This window comes from Garra rufa, chromosome 22, assembly GCF_049309525.1.
Source record: "Garra rufa chromosome 22, GarRuf1.0, whole genome shotgun sequence".
In the NCBI taxonomy this organism is placed as follows: domain Eukaryota; kingdom Metazoa; phylum Chordata; class Actinopteri; order Cypriniformes; family Cyprinidae; genus Garra; species Garra rufa.
In genome coordinates, this window is record NC_133382.1 from 39554048 (window position 1) to 39572919 (window position 18872).

Genomic DNA, 18872 nt, shown 5'->3' on the forward strand with positions numbered 1-18872 from the left:
GGCAAAGTTTGTGTGTACATTAAAACATAAAACTGAAAATGAATAATGGTGATTATAGTAATACACAACGCAGTGATATCAAATATTAAGATTCTGTATTGGGTCTGGGTTTTATAAGGCTCAGGTGTGGCCCAGATTTGGGGATTCTGGTAAACTTAAGGCTGAGGATTGGTATCAATAATACAACCTGTTTTGGCCCAGCTCAGGGCCAGTTAAGGGTGATTAACAGGCTGAGATTCGGGCCGGTTATGGCCCATGTGTGGCCCTTGTCTTTTATCCAGTTTTGGACCACTTCAGGGCTGTCATTCTTTGCGGTACTTGGGCCGAGGGAAATGTAGTTGTGTGGCCCGGAGCTGGACCAGAAAACATTTGCTATGTGGGAAGATATTTTGAATTTCACTGACATCGTGGTAGAGTCAGCATTGTAAGAACATCAAATGTTTAATTATAAATATAGTAAGGAAGAAACTCACCTGTTCCCCTCTCATTATCCTCTGGGAAATAAGGGTAAACCGTTTTTTTAACATTATTATTATCACACTGTACAACAATAATACTGTTTTTGTATTATAGTAAGGGCTAAGTTTAGGGTTGGGGTAGGTGTAGACATTAAAAAAACACAATCTAATAGATAGAAAAATTAATTTCATTGTTAGTCTTCTGGTCGGAGATGTATACCTTCTAGCCAACACAGGTAAACCATATAAACACGTTCGAGGTCTCGGGAGAATAGAGTAAATTGAACGATAGCGCCATCTGCTGTTTTGCAAGAGGAAGTTGCTCCATTGCATTTGTGAGAAGATATGGATGCATTTGTGAGAAAATCTGTCTGTACACGTGTGAGAAACCAAGTTTTCCTCAGAAAAAGTATACATATTTGCAACACACAATGCATATATTTGTTATACCACTGCATTTTCTCTCAAATTGACTTGTGTTTGTGCATAGTACTTTTTGTTTGTTTGAAAGTCGATTTTTTCTTTGCAAAGCAGATAGTGTTTGTTTGCAAAACGCTGTATTTGTTTGTTTAATTTTGGCACATAAATAACTCCATACACAAGCATCTCATAATCTGTGAGTGAAATGAAGGATCACCTGCGGTCGAACAGCATCCTCTGGATCCTCAGGTCTCACCGCTGCATCTGATGTGTCTTCAGTCTCTGGTTTGTCTGATTCCTGTGAGGACAGGAGGGAAATCTTCAGTCTGTGTAAGTATCATCTCATTAAATTTGACCAGCAGATGTCGCTAGTGCACAGCATTTTAGATGCATCAAACAGAGTTTTTTCTATTACTATTTTTAGATGTTATTTGGAGGTATTTAATGCATGCAGAACATTTTGAAGGATACTGAACATTATTGAAATAGTAGGACAGTTGTATGATATTCTATGTCTTCTCTCAGAGCTTTAGACATTACAACAGAACCTCAAGATAAGATGCATTTCAAGGGATCAGTAAGATTTGTAATGCTTTTTAAAGAAGTCTCTTATGCTCATCAAAGTCTATTTATTCAATCAAAAACATAGAACAAAAAAGTAATATTACAAAATATTATTGCAATTCAAAATTTTTTTTATTTAAATATACTTTAAAATATAATTTATTTCTGTGATGCAAAGCTGAATTTTAATCAGCTATTACTGTAGTCTTCAGTGTCACATGATCCTTCAGAAATCATTCTAATATACTGATTTATTACTTTTATTATAAATGTTGGAAACAGTTGTGCTGCTTAATATTTTTTTGGAACCTGTGATACTTTTTTCAGGGTTCTTTGATAATTAAAAAGTAAAAAAGACAAGCATTTATTTAAAACAGAAACAATACAAAATACAACAACAACAATACAGTATTAGTCTTTACTATCACTTTTTTTTTTATCAATTTAACACATCCTTGCTGAATAAAATTAATAATTTCTTTCAAAGAGGGAAGAAAGTAAAACGTCTGACCCCATATTTTAAATAGGCTGATTTATTACTATTCTTATCAAAGTTGGAAACAGTTGTGCTGCTTAATATTTTTTTTAGGGTTTTCAAGATTCTTTGATTTATGCAGTTAGAAAAGTTAAAAAAGAATAGCATTTTATTCAAATTAGAAATCTTTTCTAACAATATAAGTCTTTACTATCACTTTTTATCAATTTAACACATCCTTGCTGAATAACAGTATTAATTTCTTTCAAAGAGAGAGAGAAAGAAAAAATTTACTGACCTCAAACTTTGAACAAGGTGTTTATTGTTACAAAAGTTTTATATTTTAAATAAATGCTGTTTTTTAATGTTTTATTTATCAAAGAATCCCGAAAAAGTATCACAGGTTCTAAAAAAATACTAAGCAACACATCTGTTTCCAACACTGATAATAAATCAGAATATTAGAATGATTTCTGAAGGATCATGTGACACTGAAGACTGCAGTAATGATGCTGAAAATTCAGCTTTGCATCATAGGAATAAATTATATTTTAAAGTATATTAAAATAGAAAACCACTATATTAAACTGCATTAACATTTTACAATATTATAATTTTTTTCAGTATTTTTAATAAAATAAATGCAGTCTTGATGGAGAAAAGTCTCCTTTGAAAAGCATTAAAAATCTTACTGATCCCAAATTTTTGAGCGGCAGTGTATGTTATAATTCTGTACATAATGCATGACAATAATATATTTAGATTAACTCAACTGAACCTGGATAGTGCATTACACATGAAAGCAAAAAAAAAAAAAAAAAAAAAAGGCAGGCACTTCCTACAGTAATTAGATTGTTAAAAGCCCTAGAAAACTTGTGCCTTATCAAAAGGACTACTTTACAGGCCAAATTGCACATTTTTGTACAGAGGAATTATATGTAAGTGCTCTGCCTTTCTGCTTTTAATTTTAAAAAATATATTCTTTTGCAAAATGAGATGCAGACGGTGAGTCAAGTTCTGAATAGGACAAAAAAAAGACAAAAAAAGTATGTGCTTTTATAAGCAATAATCAAATAAAATCAAATAATATTTCATAAAATACAAATTAATATTTGTTATTAAAAATATGTAAAATATTAAAAATGATTAAGAATATTTAAAATAAAATATTTAATAAAATACAAGATAATATTTATTATTTAAAAGAAAATTTTACAAATGTAAAATAAAAACGATAAAATATAATGTAATTTAAAATAAATTTTATTTAATTATTACAAGTGTGAAGTCTAAGTAGATTAACCAGGATGATTCAGAATTCTCACTTTGTCCTCTGTTTCCACCTGTTTCTCATCAGAGTCTTCTGTTTTCTCAGGATCATCTTTGTTCTCCTCAGATGAGACGTCTGCTTCCTTCTGAAGATGAAGAGTTTTGTTAAAACCCCTTTATTGTAATGTAAACATGCAGACGTCACATGACCTCACCTGTGTGTCTCTGTGCTCCTCCTGAGACTGTGATTGGTCAGTGTTCAGGATTTCACCTGAAGCTTCAGTGGATTCTTCCTTATTTGCCTTCTAATGGGGAAAAACACAAAGAGCAGCTGAGCAGTGTTTTTAATTCTGTAAACCTCTGTGATTGAGAGGATCATCATGTGATTGATCACCTGATCGTCTGCCGGTGGATCTGTTAGCTCCGACCCCGTCTGATCTCCAGGATCTTGTGCAGCATCTATCTGCTGAGAAAGATGCTTTAAATACAACTTAAAGACAGGTTTAGTGGGGTTTTACACTACAGTAACTACCCTCAAACCAAAATTTATTCCGACAACTTCAACATTTCTGACATTATCACAGTTTATCTGCTATAGTTTGGAAAATGGTAATAAAATATGAAAATGTCAGAACAAATTAATCTTGATATACCATCATTCTGTTAGACTATCTTACAAATTAATTAGGTTGAATAGCTGTCAGCTGTTAAATTTAAGCACACAATTAGATAATACTAATTTGGGTCAACCAATTACCAAGCAATGCTTAATTGAAAACATTAAAATGAATGAAAAACACTTAAGCAAAACACGGTCAGGTCAAAGTGTCTGAATGATTTTTGGTCCCAAATTTTTATCAGTTTTACTGGTAGTCGACTGTATGTAGAATTTTTGGGTATAATATGTCATAGTTTACTTTATTTTGCTATTGTCACTTACATAAATGAACTATGCTGCCCTCCAAAGGCAAAGTGCAGTAACTACGCCAACACTGAAACTGAGAAAAATGCCTTTAAAGTTTTAACACCAGCTAGTCAAACATGTGGACACTCTCGTTTCTCTGAAACAGGACAAAACTGAACCAGGAGACTTTGCCACAAGACAAAACCATTGTCACAAAGTCCATTTTAAGCCTTAAATCAATTTTGATAAAATGTGTAGTTACTGCGCTTTGCCTTTGGAGCGCATTATAGTGTCCTGCACCCACTAGTAAAATATTTTTTTTAATTATATCTGGCCTAAATAATATTTTTTTTAGTTTGACTGTATATGGCAGTCGTTTCGAATGCATAAAGCTAGCTAGCAGCATGAATGAAGCATGGAAAAAACAAATGTTTTCAGTTACTGATCTTATAGAAGCCAATTTTCCATTTTCTGTGGAATAATAAAAGATAGAAACTCACAATTCTGAAAATATATGTCTGAATTGTGAGATATAAACTGAGAATTATGTCTTTTTTCCCACATTTCAAAGTTTATGCATAATTCTGAGTTCATATTGTGTAATTCAGATTTTTTTCTCAAAATTGTGAAATTTAAAAGTTGCAATCACTGTGTTGTATTTTTATTCATACTGATCAGTGTTATTGTCAACTGAAACTATTAAATATTGTTTTAAATCACTGAAATAAAGTTGAAATAAAATATAAATATTAGTTGAAAGACTTAAAAACTTTAATTATAAATAAAGAAATGTTGTTATTACAAATGTTGCATTGGCGACTAACTGAAATAAATATGTTTAAGTTGCTAAAATTACTAAAACTAAAACTGGAATTAGAATAATACAAATGATAAAAGCACATAACAAAATTACTTAAAGATGAAAGATGAAAACTGAAAATACACAAAATTAAACCTAATAAATAATTAATTAATACTACATTAGTATATAAATAATCCTGCAGAAGTACCGACCCAGTGTTTACAAAGTGAATGTGCAAAGAAGGTCAAATGCCCTTTACAAAAAAGGTAAAACAGCGATGTAGGATGATTTTGTTTAGAAAATGCTTAGGAAATGAGATGTGAGTTTTTCCAACATACCCTAACTGTCTTGAACCGCAGTGCGCATTGCAGACAAGATAAGCATTTGTGGTTAAAAATTGTATAAATATTAATTTTTAAAAGAAAATGACAGATCGTTTCACTACACTATAAAAATATTTCACCAGATTCAACTTCTGTTCATTAGCTGCCTTAAGTTTTTAAGTTAAATCAGCTTAAAACTACAAGTCATTTCAACTTATTACAATAAAAATTAATTGATATAACTTAAGTTGATTTAACGTATAATCTTGAGGCAGCTGCTAAACTTAATTTTTTAAGTTAAAACTGGTGAAAACTTTTTACAGTGTAGATAAGACTCTTATTCCTCGGCTGGGATCATTTAGAGCCCTTTGAAGCTGCATTGAAACTGCATTTTTAACCTTAAATCCATCAAGCACCATTGAAGTCCATATGGAATGTTTTCCTCAAAAAAACGTAATTTCTTGCCGACTCAAGAAAGACAGACATGAATATCTTGGATGATATGAGGGTGAGTAAATGATCAAGAAATGTTTATTCTGGAAGTGGAGTAATCCTTTAAGTCTTCAAGTCTGTAAAGATGGTTTGATGAGCAGAAACACACACCTCGTCTTCACCCTGATCTGGACTGAGTTTGCTCTGGTCTGCTGATTTGGCCACAGACTCCTCTGTGTGCTGGTCAAACACAGGAGTCAAAGTGATTATGAAGAACACACTCTTAATGACATGATCTCAAAGTCAGATCTCCTGCGGTGTGTGTGTCACCTGTTTCTGCTCCTGTGCGGCTCTGATCCGCGTCTCCTCGTCCTGCAGGAGCTTCTGATGAAGCGTTTCAGCGTGAAGCCGCTGCTGCTCCTCCTCTAACTGTTTCTTGTGAGCAGATTTCTGGTGAAATGATAGTTATTGAGTCTGTTAGAGGGGATGATTGATCTCAAAAACGACAATTAAAAAACAGTGTTGGGGATAACACATTACAAGTAACGCGAGTTACATAATCAGATTACTTTTTTCAAGTAACTAGTAAAGTAACACATTACTTTTTCATTTACAAGAAAATATCTGAGTTACTTTTTCAAAAAAAAAAAGGAACGCCAGTTACTTTTTGTTTCCTTTATGTATATAATCCCATTTTATTAACCAATGTCTATGTTGATCCAATTCAACCATACTAATAAGCAAAACGTACTTTAGATTAACATTTGTGCTTCATTTTTCTCATTGCTGAAAAGTGTTGAACTTCCTTTTCCTACAGCTAACTGAAAAATCATGTTTGAGGTGAAGTGATAAAATTACTAAAACTAAACAAAAAAAATTTCAATTCACATGACAAAATTACTAAAACTTAAAACGAAGAAGAAAACGTCTAGGTTACGTAGGTAACCCTCGTTCCCTGAAGGAGGGAACGGAGACGTTACATGGGAACTCGCTTTGAGAGACCGATCATCTCTGAGCCTTATATAAAAAAGGCCAATTACAAATTGGCGAGTGGACGTGCGCGCCGGCCACGCCCCCGTACATACGGGTATATAAGATGGCCGCGCGCATCACTCATCAGGTTTTTGCTGAAGAGCCGAATGAGCCGGCGTCAGCGCGACGCCAGGGCCGTGGCAGGGGATGTAACGTCTCCGTTCCCTCCTTCAGGGAACGAGGGTTACCTACGTAACCTAGACGTTCCCCCTCAGTCGAGTCACTCCGACGTTACATGGGAACAGACCCTCTGGAACAGGCCACGGCCCTGACGCCGCGTTACGCACAGACCCACGTGCCAGCAGGCGAACGTGCCGGCAGGCAGATCCGTAACGTAACCTTCCCAACGCCCCGGGGGCCAAAGAAGGGGGCCCCCTAGGGATGCCAGAAAACTGAAGCATGGGTTGGGGGGGGGGCGGGGCACATGAACGGTTCTTACGCATGTGGAAATGAGAAAAATTCAATATATCCATAAGGCTAGGGATATACGAGGGAAACAGCGGATACGCTGGAATAATAAAGGAAGCCACAACCTGCGGGGCGAAGGAGACCCAGGCAGGAGCACAGTGAGGGCTACCCCGCATCTAGCCCTGACTGCGGGGCATGGAGGACCCAGGGTTCACCGAAGGGAACCTACTGGAAATGGCGCTCGGATCCGCATGGGAATGGCGCAGCAAGCCAACACCAGCCGCCCTCCCGCTCACCTGATGTCTATGTTAAGACACGGGAGGAGACGGCCTCTACGCGGAGGTTGTAGAACCTGGCGAAGGTATTGGGTGTCGCCCAGCCGGCAGCTCTACAGATGTCCGCTAGAGAGGCGCCGTGCGCTAAAGCATAGGAGGATGCAACACTCCGTGTGGAGTGGGCATGCACACCCAAGGGGCACGGCTGTCCCTGGTACAGATAGGACAGGGAGATGGCCTCTACCACCCAATGGGCCAACCTCTGTTTGGAGACAGCATTCCCTTTCTGCTGACCTCCAAAGCAGACAAAGAGCTGCTCGGTGCGTCTGAAGTGCCGAGTGCGGGCTACGTAGATACGCAGGGCGCGAACTGGACACAGCAGCGCAGAAGCTGGGTCTGCCTCCTCCATAGGCAGAGCTTGCAGGTTCACCACCTGATCGCGAAAAGGCGTGGTGGGAACCTTGGGCACATAACCGGGCCGGGGTCTCAAGATAACGTGAGAATCGCCGGGCCCGAACTCAAGGCACGAATCGTCGACAGAAAAGGCTTGAAGGTCTCCTACCCTCTTAATAGAAGCCAAAGCTGTCAGGAGCGCTGTCTTAAGGGACAGAAATTTAAGCTCGACTGACTCAAGGGGCTCAAAGGGAGCTCCCCGCAGGCCCTGGAGGGCGACGGAGAGGTCCCAAGAGGGAACGAGGCGCGGTCTGGGAGGGTTAAGTCTCCTTGCGCCTCTGAGGAACCTAACGACCAGCGGGTGCTTCCCTAGGGATGATCCATCCACTGCGTCATGGTGAGCGGCAATAGCGGCCACATAGACTTTGAGAGTTGAAGGGGACAGCCTGCGCTCCAACTTCTCCTGCAGGAAGGAAAGCACGGCTGCAATCGAGCATTTCTGGGGGTCCTCACCTCGGGAGGAACACCAGTCGACGAACAGACCCCACCGCAGTGCGTACGCCTGCCTTGTAGAGGGGGCTCGGGACTGCGTGATTGTGTCTATCACGGCCTGGGGAAGGCCAGCGAGGTCTGACGCGTCCCGTCCAGGAGCCAGACATGCAGGTTCCAGAGGTCGGGACGTGGGTGCCAAATTGTGCCCATCCCCTGAGAAAGCAGGTCCTTCCTCAAGGGGATCTTCCAGGGAGGGGCTGCCGCGAGGGAAATAAGTTCTGGGAACCAGGTCCTGGCAGGCCAGTATGGGGCGACCAGGAGAACCTGCTCCTCGTCCTCCCTGATCTTGCACAGGGTCTGTGCAAGGAGGCTCACTGGGGGAAAGGCGTACTTGGGCCCCGGAGGCCAGCTGTGAGCCAGAGCATCTCTGCCGAGGGAAACCTCGCTGAGGGAGAAGAACTGCTGGCAATGGGAGGTCTCGGGGGAGGCAACAGATCTATCTGGGCCTCCCCGAAGCGACTCCAAATCAGCTGGACTGACTCGGGGTGGAGTCGCCATTCTCCAGGGAGGGTGGACTGCCGTGAGAGCTGATCGGCTGCACGGTTGAGTTCCCCGGGAATGTGAATGGCACGTAGCGATTTTAGCCACGTTTGACTCCAAAGGAGCAGACGGCGGGCGAGTTGTGACATGCGAGGAGAGCGGAGGCCGCCCTGCCGGTTGATATATGCAACCGTCGCAACACTGTCGGTGCGAACAAGCACGTGCCTCTGACGCAACGTCGATCGAAAGCGACGTAGGGCCAGAAGGACTGCCAACAACTCGAGGCAATTGATATGCCACTGCAGACGAGGTCCTGTCCAGGAGCCCGAAACTGCTTGCCCGTTGCATACAGCACCCCAGCCCGTGGTGGAGGCATCTGTGTAAACCACAATGTGCCTGGAGACCTGCCCCAGGGGCACTCCGGCCCGGAGGAAGGTCAGATCTGACCACGGACTGAATAGGCGGCGACACTGCGGGGAAACGCCAATCCGGAGTGTGCCACGGTGCCATGCCCGTCTCGGGACTCGGTCGTGTAACCAGTGCTGAAGCGGTCTCATATGAAGCAAGCCCAGCGGCGTGACCGCGGCTGCAGCTGCCATATGCCCCAGGAGCCTCTGAAAAGTTTTTTCTTCTGGGCAAAGTCCTCGACAGCGTCGCCGAAGAGGCCACTCTGGGAGATGGGAGCGTCAAGAAAGCGAACCTTGTCGACGTCTGCCATCTGAGCCAGAGTAAGCCACAGGTGTCGCTCCTGGACCACAGCCGTGGACATCACCCGACCAAGGGAACGCGCCGTGACCTTCGTGGCCCGAAGGGCGAAGTCGGTGGCGGCGCGGAGTTCTTCCAAAACTCCCTGGTCAGGACCACCCTCGTGCAGTTGTTTTAACGCCTGGGCCTGATAGACCTGGAGGATGGCCATGGCGTGCAAGGCGGTAGCGGCCTGCCCAGCGGAGTTGTAAACGCGGCCCGCCAGGGCGGACGTGCGCTCACAAGCCCGGGAAGGGAGGTGCGGGCGATCCCGCCAGGAGGCAGCGCCACGCGGGCACAAGTGCACCGCCACAGCGCGCTCAACCTGGGGGATGGCCGCATACCCCCTGGCCGCTCCGCCATCGAGGGTGGCGAGGGGAGAGGAGCTGGGGCGGGACCGAGATGAATAAGGGGCCCGCCACGATCTAGACAGCTCCTCGTGCACCTCCGGGAAAAATGGAACTGGGGGGGACCGCGGCGGAGCCGCGGGAGCCCTCCCTAAAAACCAATCATCAAGCCTAGAGGAATCGGCCGGAGGCGCTGGAGGCACCTCGAGACCGATCCCCCTGGCGGCCCGGAGGAGCATAGCCGCGAGCTCGGCATCAGCGTCAGACGGAGCGACCACCTCAGGAGGGGGCCGCTCGGCCGAGGCGTCCGCCTCGCTCGCCGACTCTCCCTCTGATGCTGCGATGGACATCTCATCCTCTGCAGGAGCACCGAAGGAGACGCTCAGCCCGCTGGGCGGGGAAGCATACTGCTGCGGAAGCTCGACGGGGTCACGCTGTGTGAGAGAAGACCGCAGGGCTTTCTTAGCCGGCGGTGCATTCTTCACGGTGACTTTTAGGTCCCCCCCGCCCCGCGCCGCGGTGGCCGAAAAGCATTGACGGCTTAACGACAGACCGCGGGAAGAGGGCGAGGGGAGCCGGCTCGCGAACGAGCGGCGGGACCTCAGCGTGGCCATGGTCATGCACTCGCAGTGCGGGCATGAACCATCCAAGATCGCCGCTTCAGCGTGCTCGGGACCCAAACACGTGAGGCAGAGATCATGTCCGTCCGCAGAGGAGAGGAAACTACCGCACCCTGAAGCGCACGGCCGAAAAGGCATTCTGAAAAGAACGTCTGAATCGGCCGTGAGAAATTGACTCTTTTAGCTCCCGGTCTGCCCAGGGAGAAGCCGCGGGGCGGCTGTGCACTCGACGGGGCTTGCTCGCTGGTGATGCAGGCGGCTTGTTGCCGTGAAAACGACAGCCCGCGGGAGGATCGCTGGTGCAAAATGAAATTGCTCTTTTAGGCACCAGCGGGGAAGAACTCTTGAATTTGAAGGCTTCTGTGAGGTTTTCTTGAAAACAAAGCAAACAGCGGCTCATAGGAGAGGCTCTGAAAGCAAAGATCTGATGAGTGATGCGCGCGGCCATCTTATATACCCGTATGTACGGGGGCGTGGCCGGCGCGCACGTCCACTCGCCAATTTGTAATTGGCCTTTTTTATATAAGGCTCAGAGATGATCGGTCTCTCAAAGCGAGTTCCCATGTAACGTCGGAGTGACTCGACTGAGGGGGAACTGAAAATACATATTTAAAAAGACAAATAAATAATTAATTAATACTATATTAGTAAACAAATAACACTAAAATGTGACCCTGGATCACAAAACCAGTCTTAAGTAGCACGGGTATATTTGTAGCAACAGCCAAAAATACATTGTATGGGTCAAAATTATCTATTTTTATTTTATGCCAAAAATTATTAGGATATTAATTAAAGATCATGTTCCGTGAAGATATTTTGTAAATTTCCTGTAAATATATCAAAACTTTTTGATTAGTAATATGCATAAAAAACTTCATTTGGACAACTTTTTTTTTTTTTTTGCACCCTCAGATTCCAGATTTTCAAATAGTTGTATCTCAACCAAATATTTTGGAGGAATGAAGGAATTTACTTTGCCTTCAGCCTTAGGCTTATCAATTTCACATTTTGGTGTGAAAGGGCTTTTACATGTCAAAATCTGTCTTTATATTGAAATTTCTCAAAAAAAAGTGTTGCCGCTGCTGAAAAAAACTGCTAAAACCAGCCTAGGTGATAGTGTCATGTATCTGGTCTTCCCTGTCATCATAAACTCTTGCACCACACTTCATGGACTTCATTCCCCATAAGCCACTGCACTAATCTCTGCATTCACCTGGCCCTTGTTTCTCACTGCTCTGATTAGTTCTCACAGCTGCACCTCATCACTCTGACTGCATTTAAGCCACTCACACACACAGCCACGGTGCGAAGTCTTATTGTTCCATTTGGTCGTAATTCTAAGCGTTTATCTCAGTGTTGGTTTATCAGTGTATGACTCTGGACTGTGTACCCCGTTGATGATTCCTGCTTCCTGCCATTGCGACCATTGCATGTCTATTGAACTGTTTCCCGGATTACCTACGTTGTTCCTGTTTTCTGGTGATTATTCTTGCCTGTCGACACTTCTCAATAAAGCCTTGCAAATGGATCCGCACGTCTCTGACTCCTCGCTGTGACAGAAGACTTCGCCAAGTAAGGATCCAGCGGCTTTATGGTGTCATTCGGTTCCAGCATGAATCCCACGGTGCAGATCATGCTTCTCAAGCAGGGTGAGCAGACAATTGAGGATTATGTCATGGCTTTCATTGATTTGGCAAATCTGTCTTCGATGGATGAGACGTGCCTCATGATTTTCTTTCGTGGAGGACTCTCAGAGCCATTGGCTTCCAACATGCCAAATTTTGAACTTGGCTGGACTCTGCATCACTACATGGATCTGGCTCTTTTGTTGTGTGGCTCTCCGTTTACGGTGGGTGAGGTAGAGCCACAGCACAAGATGGCCGCCAAACCTGAGTCTGCGCCTAAGATGGCTACCGTCAAATCAGAGTCTCCGCCGCCAGAGCGCCCTCCAGTGACTGCGCCGCCAGAGCGCCCTCCAGTGACTGCGCCGCCAGAGCGCCCTCCAGTGACTGCGCCGCCAGAGCGCCCTCCAGTGACTGCGCCGCCAGAGCGCCCTCCAGTGACTGCGCCGCCAGAGCGCCCTCCAGTGACTGCGCCGCCAGAGCGCCCTCCAGTGACTGCGCCGCCAGAGCGCCCTCCAGTGACCGCTCGCTCAGAGCCTGCTCTTCCAGAGTCTCCGCTGGAGACGCCCAGCCCTCCTGAATCAGAGCGCCCTCCAGTGACTGCGCCGCCAGAGCGCCCTCCAGTGACTGCGCCGCCAGAGCGCCCTCCAGTGACCGCTCGCTCAGAGCCTGCTCTTCCAGAGTCTCCGCTGGAGACGCCCAGCCCTCCTGAATCTCCGCTGGGGTCGTCCAGTTCTCCAGAGCCCGCTTCACAAGAGCGTCGTCCAGAGCCCGCTTCACAAGAGCGTCGTCCAGAGCCCGCTTCACAAGAGCGTCGTCCAGAGCCCGCTTCACAAGAGCGTCGTCCAGAGCCCGCTTCACAAGAGCGTCGTCCAGAGCCCGCTCCTCAAGACAGCCTTCCAGAGCCTCCGCTGGTTCCGCCCAGCCTTCCAGACACTCCGCTGGTTCAGCCCTGCCTTCCAGGGACTCCGCTGGTTCCGCCCAGCCTTCCAGAGACTCCGCTGGTTCCGCCCAGCCTTCCAGAGACTCCGCTGGTTCAGCCCTGCCTTCCAGAGACTCCGCTGGTTCAGCCCAGCCTTCCAGAGACTCCGCTGGTTCCGCCCAGCCTTCCAGAGACTCCGCTGGTTCAGCCCTGCCTTCCAGAGACTCCGCTGGTTCCGCCCAGCCTTCCAGAGACTCCGCTGGTTCAGCCCTGCCTTCCAGAGACTCCGCTGGTTCAGCCCTGCCTTCCAGAGACTCCGCTGGTTCCGCCCAGCCTTCCAGAGACTCCGCTGGTTCAGCCCTGCCTTCCAGAGACTCCGCTGGTTCCGCCCAGCCTTCCAGAGACTCCGCTGGTTCCGCCCAGCCTTCCAGAGACTCCGCTGGTTCAGCCCTGCCTTCCAGAGACTCCGCTGGTTCAGCCCAGCCTTCCAGACACTCCGCTGGTTCCGCCCAGCCTTCCAGAGACTCCGCTGGTTCCGCCCAGCCTTCCAGAGACTCCGCTGGTTCAGCCCTGCCTTCCAGAGACTCCGCTGGTTCCGCCCAGTCTTCCAGTGACTCCGCTGGTTTCGCCCAGCCTTCCAGACACTCCGCTGATTCAGCCCTGCCTTCCAGAGACTCCGCTGGTTCCGCCCAGCCTTCCAGACACTCCGCTGGTTCAGCCCTGCCTTCCAGAGACTCCGCTGGTTCCGCCCAGCCTTCCAGACACTCCACTGGTTCAGCCCTGCCTTCCAGAGACTCCGCTGGTTCCATCCAGTCGTCCTGAGATTCCTGTCTGCCCGGTTCTGGTCACGGAACTCATGCATGGACTGTTCCCACCCACCCTCCCTGCTGCTCCAGTCCCGCCACCTCTGTCTCCTGACAGTCCCTCTGCTCACCCACATCCCACCTTCTGTGCAGAGGACTCGCAGTGGGATTGCCAGTCTCCATCGGTGTCCAGACTGAAGGACCCCTCACCATCACCTCCAGTCTCTGAGTCCTGGACTCCACCTCGGCCCTCCGACCCTGCAGCTCCACCCCGGCTCTGTGCTCCCTCGTCTCCGTTGTCGGCCGTCGGCCCACCAGCTCCTCCGGGCTCCATCGTCTCTCCGGCTCCGCCCCGGTCAGTCGTCGCCCCACCTTCGCCTCTGGACTCTACTCCTCCGGCTGCGCCTCGTCACTCCGTCCTGCCGGCTCTGTGGACCTCCTCCCTCCCGTGGGCACAGCCTCGATCCTCTGTCACTCCGGCTCCACTGCGTACCTCCGGACCTCCATCTCCGCCGGGGTCGCCAGAGCCTTGGGCTCCGCCTTGGCCCTCCGGATCCTCGGTGTCACCTAGGACCATCGACTCTCCGGTTCCGCCTCGGGCTCCACCGGCTCCACCTCCGTCGGTCGGCCCCATGCAGGAGCCAACCCTTCCTCCACCATGGCTTCTCCCTCCGTCGGCTCCGCCTCAGTTCGTGGTTCCAGTACCACTACATGGACCTGGCCCTCCATCCCTCCCCCTGTTCCGCCTCCGCTCCACCACCCTCAAGATTGTATTAGGTGGTTAGAGCGTCTGGAAGCCGCTCCTTGTGGAGGGGCTCTGTCATGTATCTGGTCTTCCCTGTCATCATAAACTCTTGCACCACACTTCATGGACTTCATTCCCCATAAGCCACTGCACTAATCTCTGCATTCACCTGGCCCTTGTTTCTCACTGCTCTGATTAGTTCTCACAGCTGCACCTCATCACTCTGACTGCATTTAAGCCACTCACACACACAGCCACGGTGCGAAGTCTTATTGTTCCATTTGGTCGTAATTCTAAGCGTTTATCTCAGTGTTGGTTTATCAGTGTATGACTCTGGACTGTGTACCCCGTTGATGATTCCTGCTTCCTGCCATTGCGACCATTGCATGTCTATTGAACTGTTTCCCGGATTACCTACGTTGTTCCTGTTTTCTGGTGATTATTCTTGCCTGTCGACACTTCTCAATAAAGCCTTGCAAATGGATCCGCACGTCTCTGACTCCTCGCTGTGACAGATAGGTTATAGAGACCACCAGCTAAAACCAGCCTGGCAGACCAGCTACTTCCAGCCTAAACCAGCTAAGACCAGCCTAGGCTGGATTTAGCTGTTTTTTCAGCACAGTAAAGTATTGATCCTGTTTAATAAAGTATTTCAATGAATGCAGCAAATGACAAAGGTCATTACTTGAGATAGATACTGTCAACGTACTTGGAATAATGTGAAAATGATTATGAATGGAAAGTAATTATACAGTATTAAACTATTTACATTTTAATATTAGTGGTCCCTTGTTGACAGAGAGTCCGGTGGGGCTAAAAATGATGACAACCCCATCAGTCAAGGGTTGATGTTGTTATTAACAGTGTTGGGGAAAGTTCCTTTTAAAAGTAATGCATTACAATATTGCATTACTCCCTAAAAAAACTAACTAATTACGTTATTTGGTAACTTTTTATGGAAAGTAATGCGTTACGTTACTTTCGCGTTACTTTTTAAATCTGGGCAGGGCTTGCTTGTTTGTTTTTAATATAAAAAGTTCTATTTTACACTCTGTAGTGGCAATAAACGGAAGTAATTGGTTGTTTTAAGCATAAATTAGCCATATAAGTTACCTCATTAACCACATTTATTATTACACACACAGTTTTGTAACTTTCAAATGTTTTTTTACCTAAGAGTGGTTAATTAGGTATGTAGCTCTTTGTGTTCTGTACTTTCATGAACACTAAACTTCACTTTGCAAACAGACATCAAGTAAATGTATGAAAAGCAGTCAGAACTCGTTTATTTGACCTGTTGCTGGAGCTCCTGGTTCTGCTTGTATTTGAGGATCCAAAGCGCCAGGAACTCGATGGGATCCGGCGGCCTCTGCTCCAGCAGCTCCGCGAGTCCCTGAGAGAGACACACCGCCAGAGTCCCGCTCACATACTGCGAGTCCATCCGAGCAAATTATAAATTTATTAAAAACAGCGGAAAGTTATTTATTCATCCAAACAATAAAAAACGCCGTTAAGTTACGCTCTGTCACTAATGTTAAAACGTAAACACGTTGGTTTGTGTGACTCGTGTTTTGTTTACATTCTCCATGGTAACGGCGAGGTACAAAACGCTTCCGGTTTGAAACAAACAAAAATATAGCTGCAAATAACAGCACTGATTAGGTTATAAACACGTTGTAGGAACAGTTTTGAAATGATTGTAAAACACTTAGATTAGAATGGTATTTAAAAACGTTTTATACAACATTCTACTAACCTTATATTCACTCAAAATAAAACGTTATTAAAATGTAGTTTTATTGTTGTGATTAGAATGTCATTTAAGGGGAGACACTGCAGGCAAAATACTTTTTTTCATGCACCTGTCAAGTTTGAGATTTTGGACTTTTTTAAAGTGTTTTTTCAGACTAGTGGAAAGAAAACATCCAAAAGACACTGTTAAGTGTTTCTTTTATAGCACTTTATCTATTTGTGTCAATAGATTTCAATTACAATCCATATTTTAAAAGCCGTTTTCTAATAAGTAGTTTTTTCTACAACACTAAGCCATAAAGCATTACTTTAGTAACACTTACACACACCAAACTTTACATTTTTATTACTGTTTATATCCTGGAAGTTTTTGTTCATAATATTTGCTTGATTATATATAAGATTTCATTCCTGACAAAAAATTTGAAAATATATTGTTTTCTATCTATGTATTTTCTGAATTATGGAGTGATACCCAAAATCCCCTCTGTAAAAACATTTGACTGTAATATGTAAAAAAAAAAAAAAAAAAAAAAAAAAAAATTAAACAAGAATTTTTAAACTGACTTCATCCAGTGATTAGATATTTGTACTAGAAATGTATGCAAATTAGTGCATATTTCATTAAATAATGACTCATTTGCATATCTAACTTAACATTTTTGAAAACTTGTAATACAAAAAAAAGTTTGTGATTATTAATGTAATCAGTCAGAGTACACAAGGCAATAATTATTAGCATTTGTTTACCATATTCATCTGCAGTGTCTTGTTTCTAAAAATATTCACGTACAAATAAGATCATAAGGATATTCTGAGAATGAGAACATTTGATCTCAATGGCATGATGCTTATATTAAATATTATAGAAGTTATAAGCACTTACCATAAATAATACTTTTAGATCGTCTTGACCTAACATTTATATAACTTTTAAAAAAATGTGAGAACGTTCCCTGTCAGCTGGGATTATGTTATTTCATCACAAAGTGTTTGTACATGTTTCTACCCACTATTTTTTATATAATTGATAACATAACAGCTAAATAGTAAAACAGAATCATAACTGTATTAACAAACACAAAGTCAAAGAATAGCAGGTTGCAAATCTGATATATTTCCTGTGAGGACATGAAGATAAATCTTCCTTACCAAAGAAAAGTGGTAAAAATAGTAGAGTGCAAACACAATAAAATGCAGCGTAATGCAGAACACAAGGCAACTCTAATAAAAGGTTTTTCTTGGTAACAGAAACTGATTGATCCAAGAACACTGCTGTTCTCTGAATTATAAGGCACTTGAACTCGAGTTCATCATAAATCCAGACAGAAGTATGAAAATACTGGCAATACATATGTGACTCTGGAGCACAAAGCCAGTCATAAGCTTCAATTTTTGACTGAAATTGAGATTTATACAACATCTGAAAGCTGAATGAATACACTTTCCATTCCATTGATGTATGGATTTAGCCGAGATGGTGCCAAAAAATCTAAATATTGAGGAAATCACTTTTAAAGTTGTCCAAATTAAGTTCTTAGCAATGCATATTACTAATCAAAAACTACACTGTAAAAAGTTTTCACCAGTTTCAACTTAAAGCTGCCTTAAGATTTTAAGTAAAATCAACATAAGTCTTTTAAACTCACAAGTTATATCAACTCATTTTTATTGTAATAAGTTAAAATGACTTTAGTTTTAAGCTGATTAAACTTAAAAACGTAAGGCAGCTGCTGAACGTAGGTTTTTAAGTTGAATCTGGCGAAAACGTTTTACAGCGTAAGGTAGAAAATTTACAAAATATCTTCATGGAACATGATCTTTATTTTATATCCTAGAAAAATTAATCATTTTGATGCAAACAATGTGTTTTGACTGGTTTTGTGCTCCATGATTGCACTAAATTGCACATTTTGTTCTCAAAACAGCCAGCCTTTCAATTTGATCTATTTACTTGTATTACTTTTTACTCTCAGTCAACATGACATTTCATGTTTTGCTCCTCAAGGGATTCTCTGTTAATCTTAACAAAGATTTCACAGTTCTTCTACATTCTTAATTTCCACCACATGGACGGTGTACATTTTAGGACATCCTCAGAACTCATTTATACAACGACAAGGCGTCATGCCTCAGGCTCAGACTAAAAGGCTTCAGTCACAGGACAAAACGACGCCAGGTGTCAGGTCTTGTACAATTAGACATCGGACCAAACGCACTCAGATTAAATGGCATTAGACAAAAAGACATCAGGTGAAACGGACTCAGGACGGACAAAGTTAACCTTACGAAAATTAATCCTTGGTTTAACTAAAAATGCAGAAATGTTTTTTTTGTTTTTTTTTTGGGTGAATTGATTACCGTTTGTATAACCACAGTTTTATTTGTAGTAAAACCATGGTTATTTTTTTGTAAGGGTAACTTCAGTACTATTTGGCAACATACAAGCTAGCTAGTTGCAATATATAAATAGTTCTTATTGCTTTCTTATTTTCTGACAACAAATCATTTTTTAAATTCTAAAAAA

General features: G+C 43.9%; 1 protein-coding gene across 1 annotated transcript in view; it reads right to left on the reverse strand.

Moving 5' to 3' along the window:
* The window catches only part of dydc2 (DPY30 domain containing 2), a 17523-nt gene extending 1350 nt beyond the window's left edge, over positions 1-16173 (reverse strand). Inside the window, exons 1-7 of the mRNA XM_073827711.1 lie at positions 15888-16173; positions 5978-6097; positions 5819-5887; positions 3581-3649; positions 3402-3491; positions 3243-3332; positions 1096-1176 (exon numbers count right to left, since the gene is read on the reverse strand). Of these exons, the coding sequence (XP_073683812.1) occupies positions 1096-1176; positions 3243-3332; positions 3402-3491; positions 3581-3649; positions 5819-5887; positions 5978-6097; positions 15888-16034 (666 nt within the window). The 5' untranslated portion in view covers positions 16035-16173. The remainder of the gene's footprint in view (positions 1-1095; positions 1177-3242; positions 3333-3401; positions 3492-3580; positions 3650-5818; positions 5888-5977; positions 6098-15887) is intronic.
* Positions 16174-18872: the final 2699 nt, after the last annotated feature.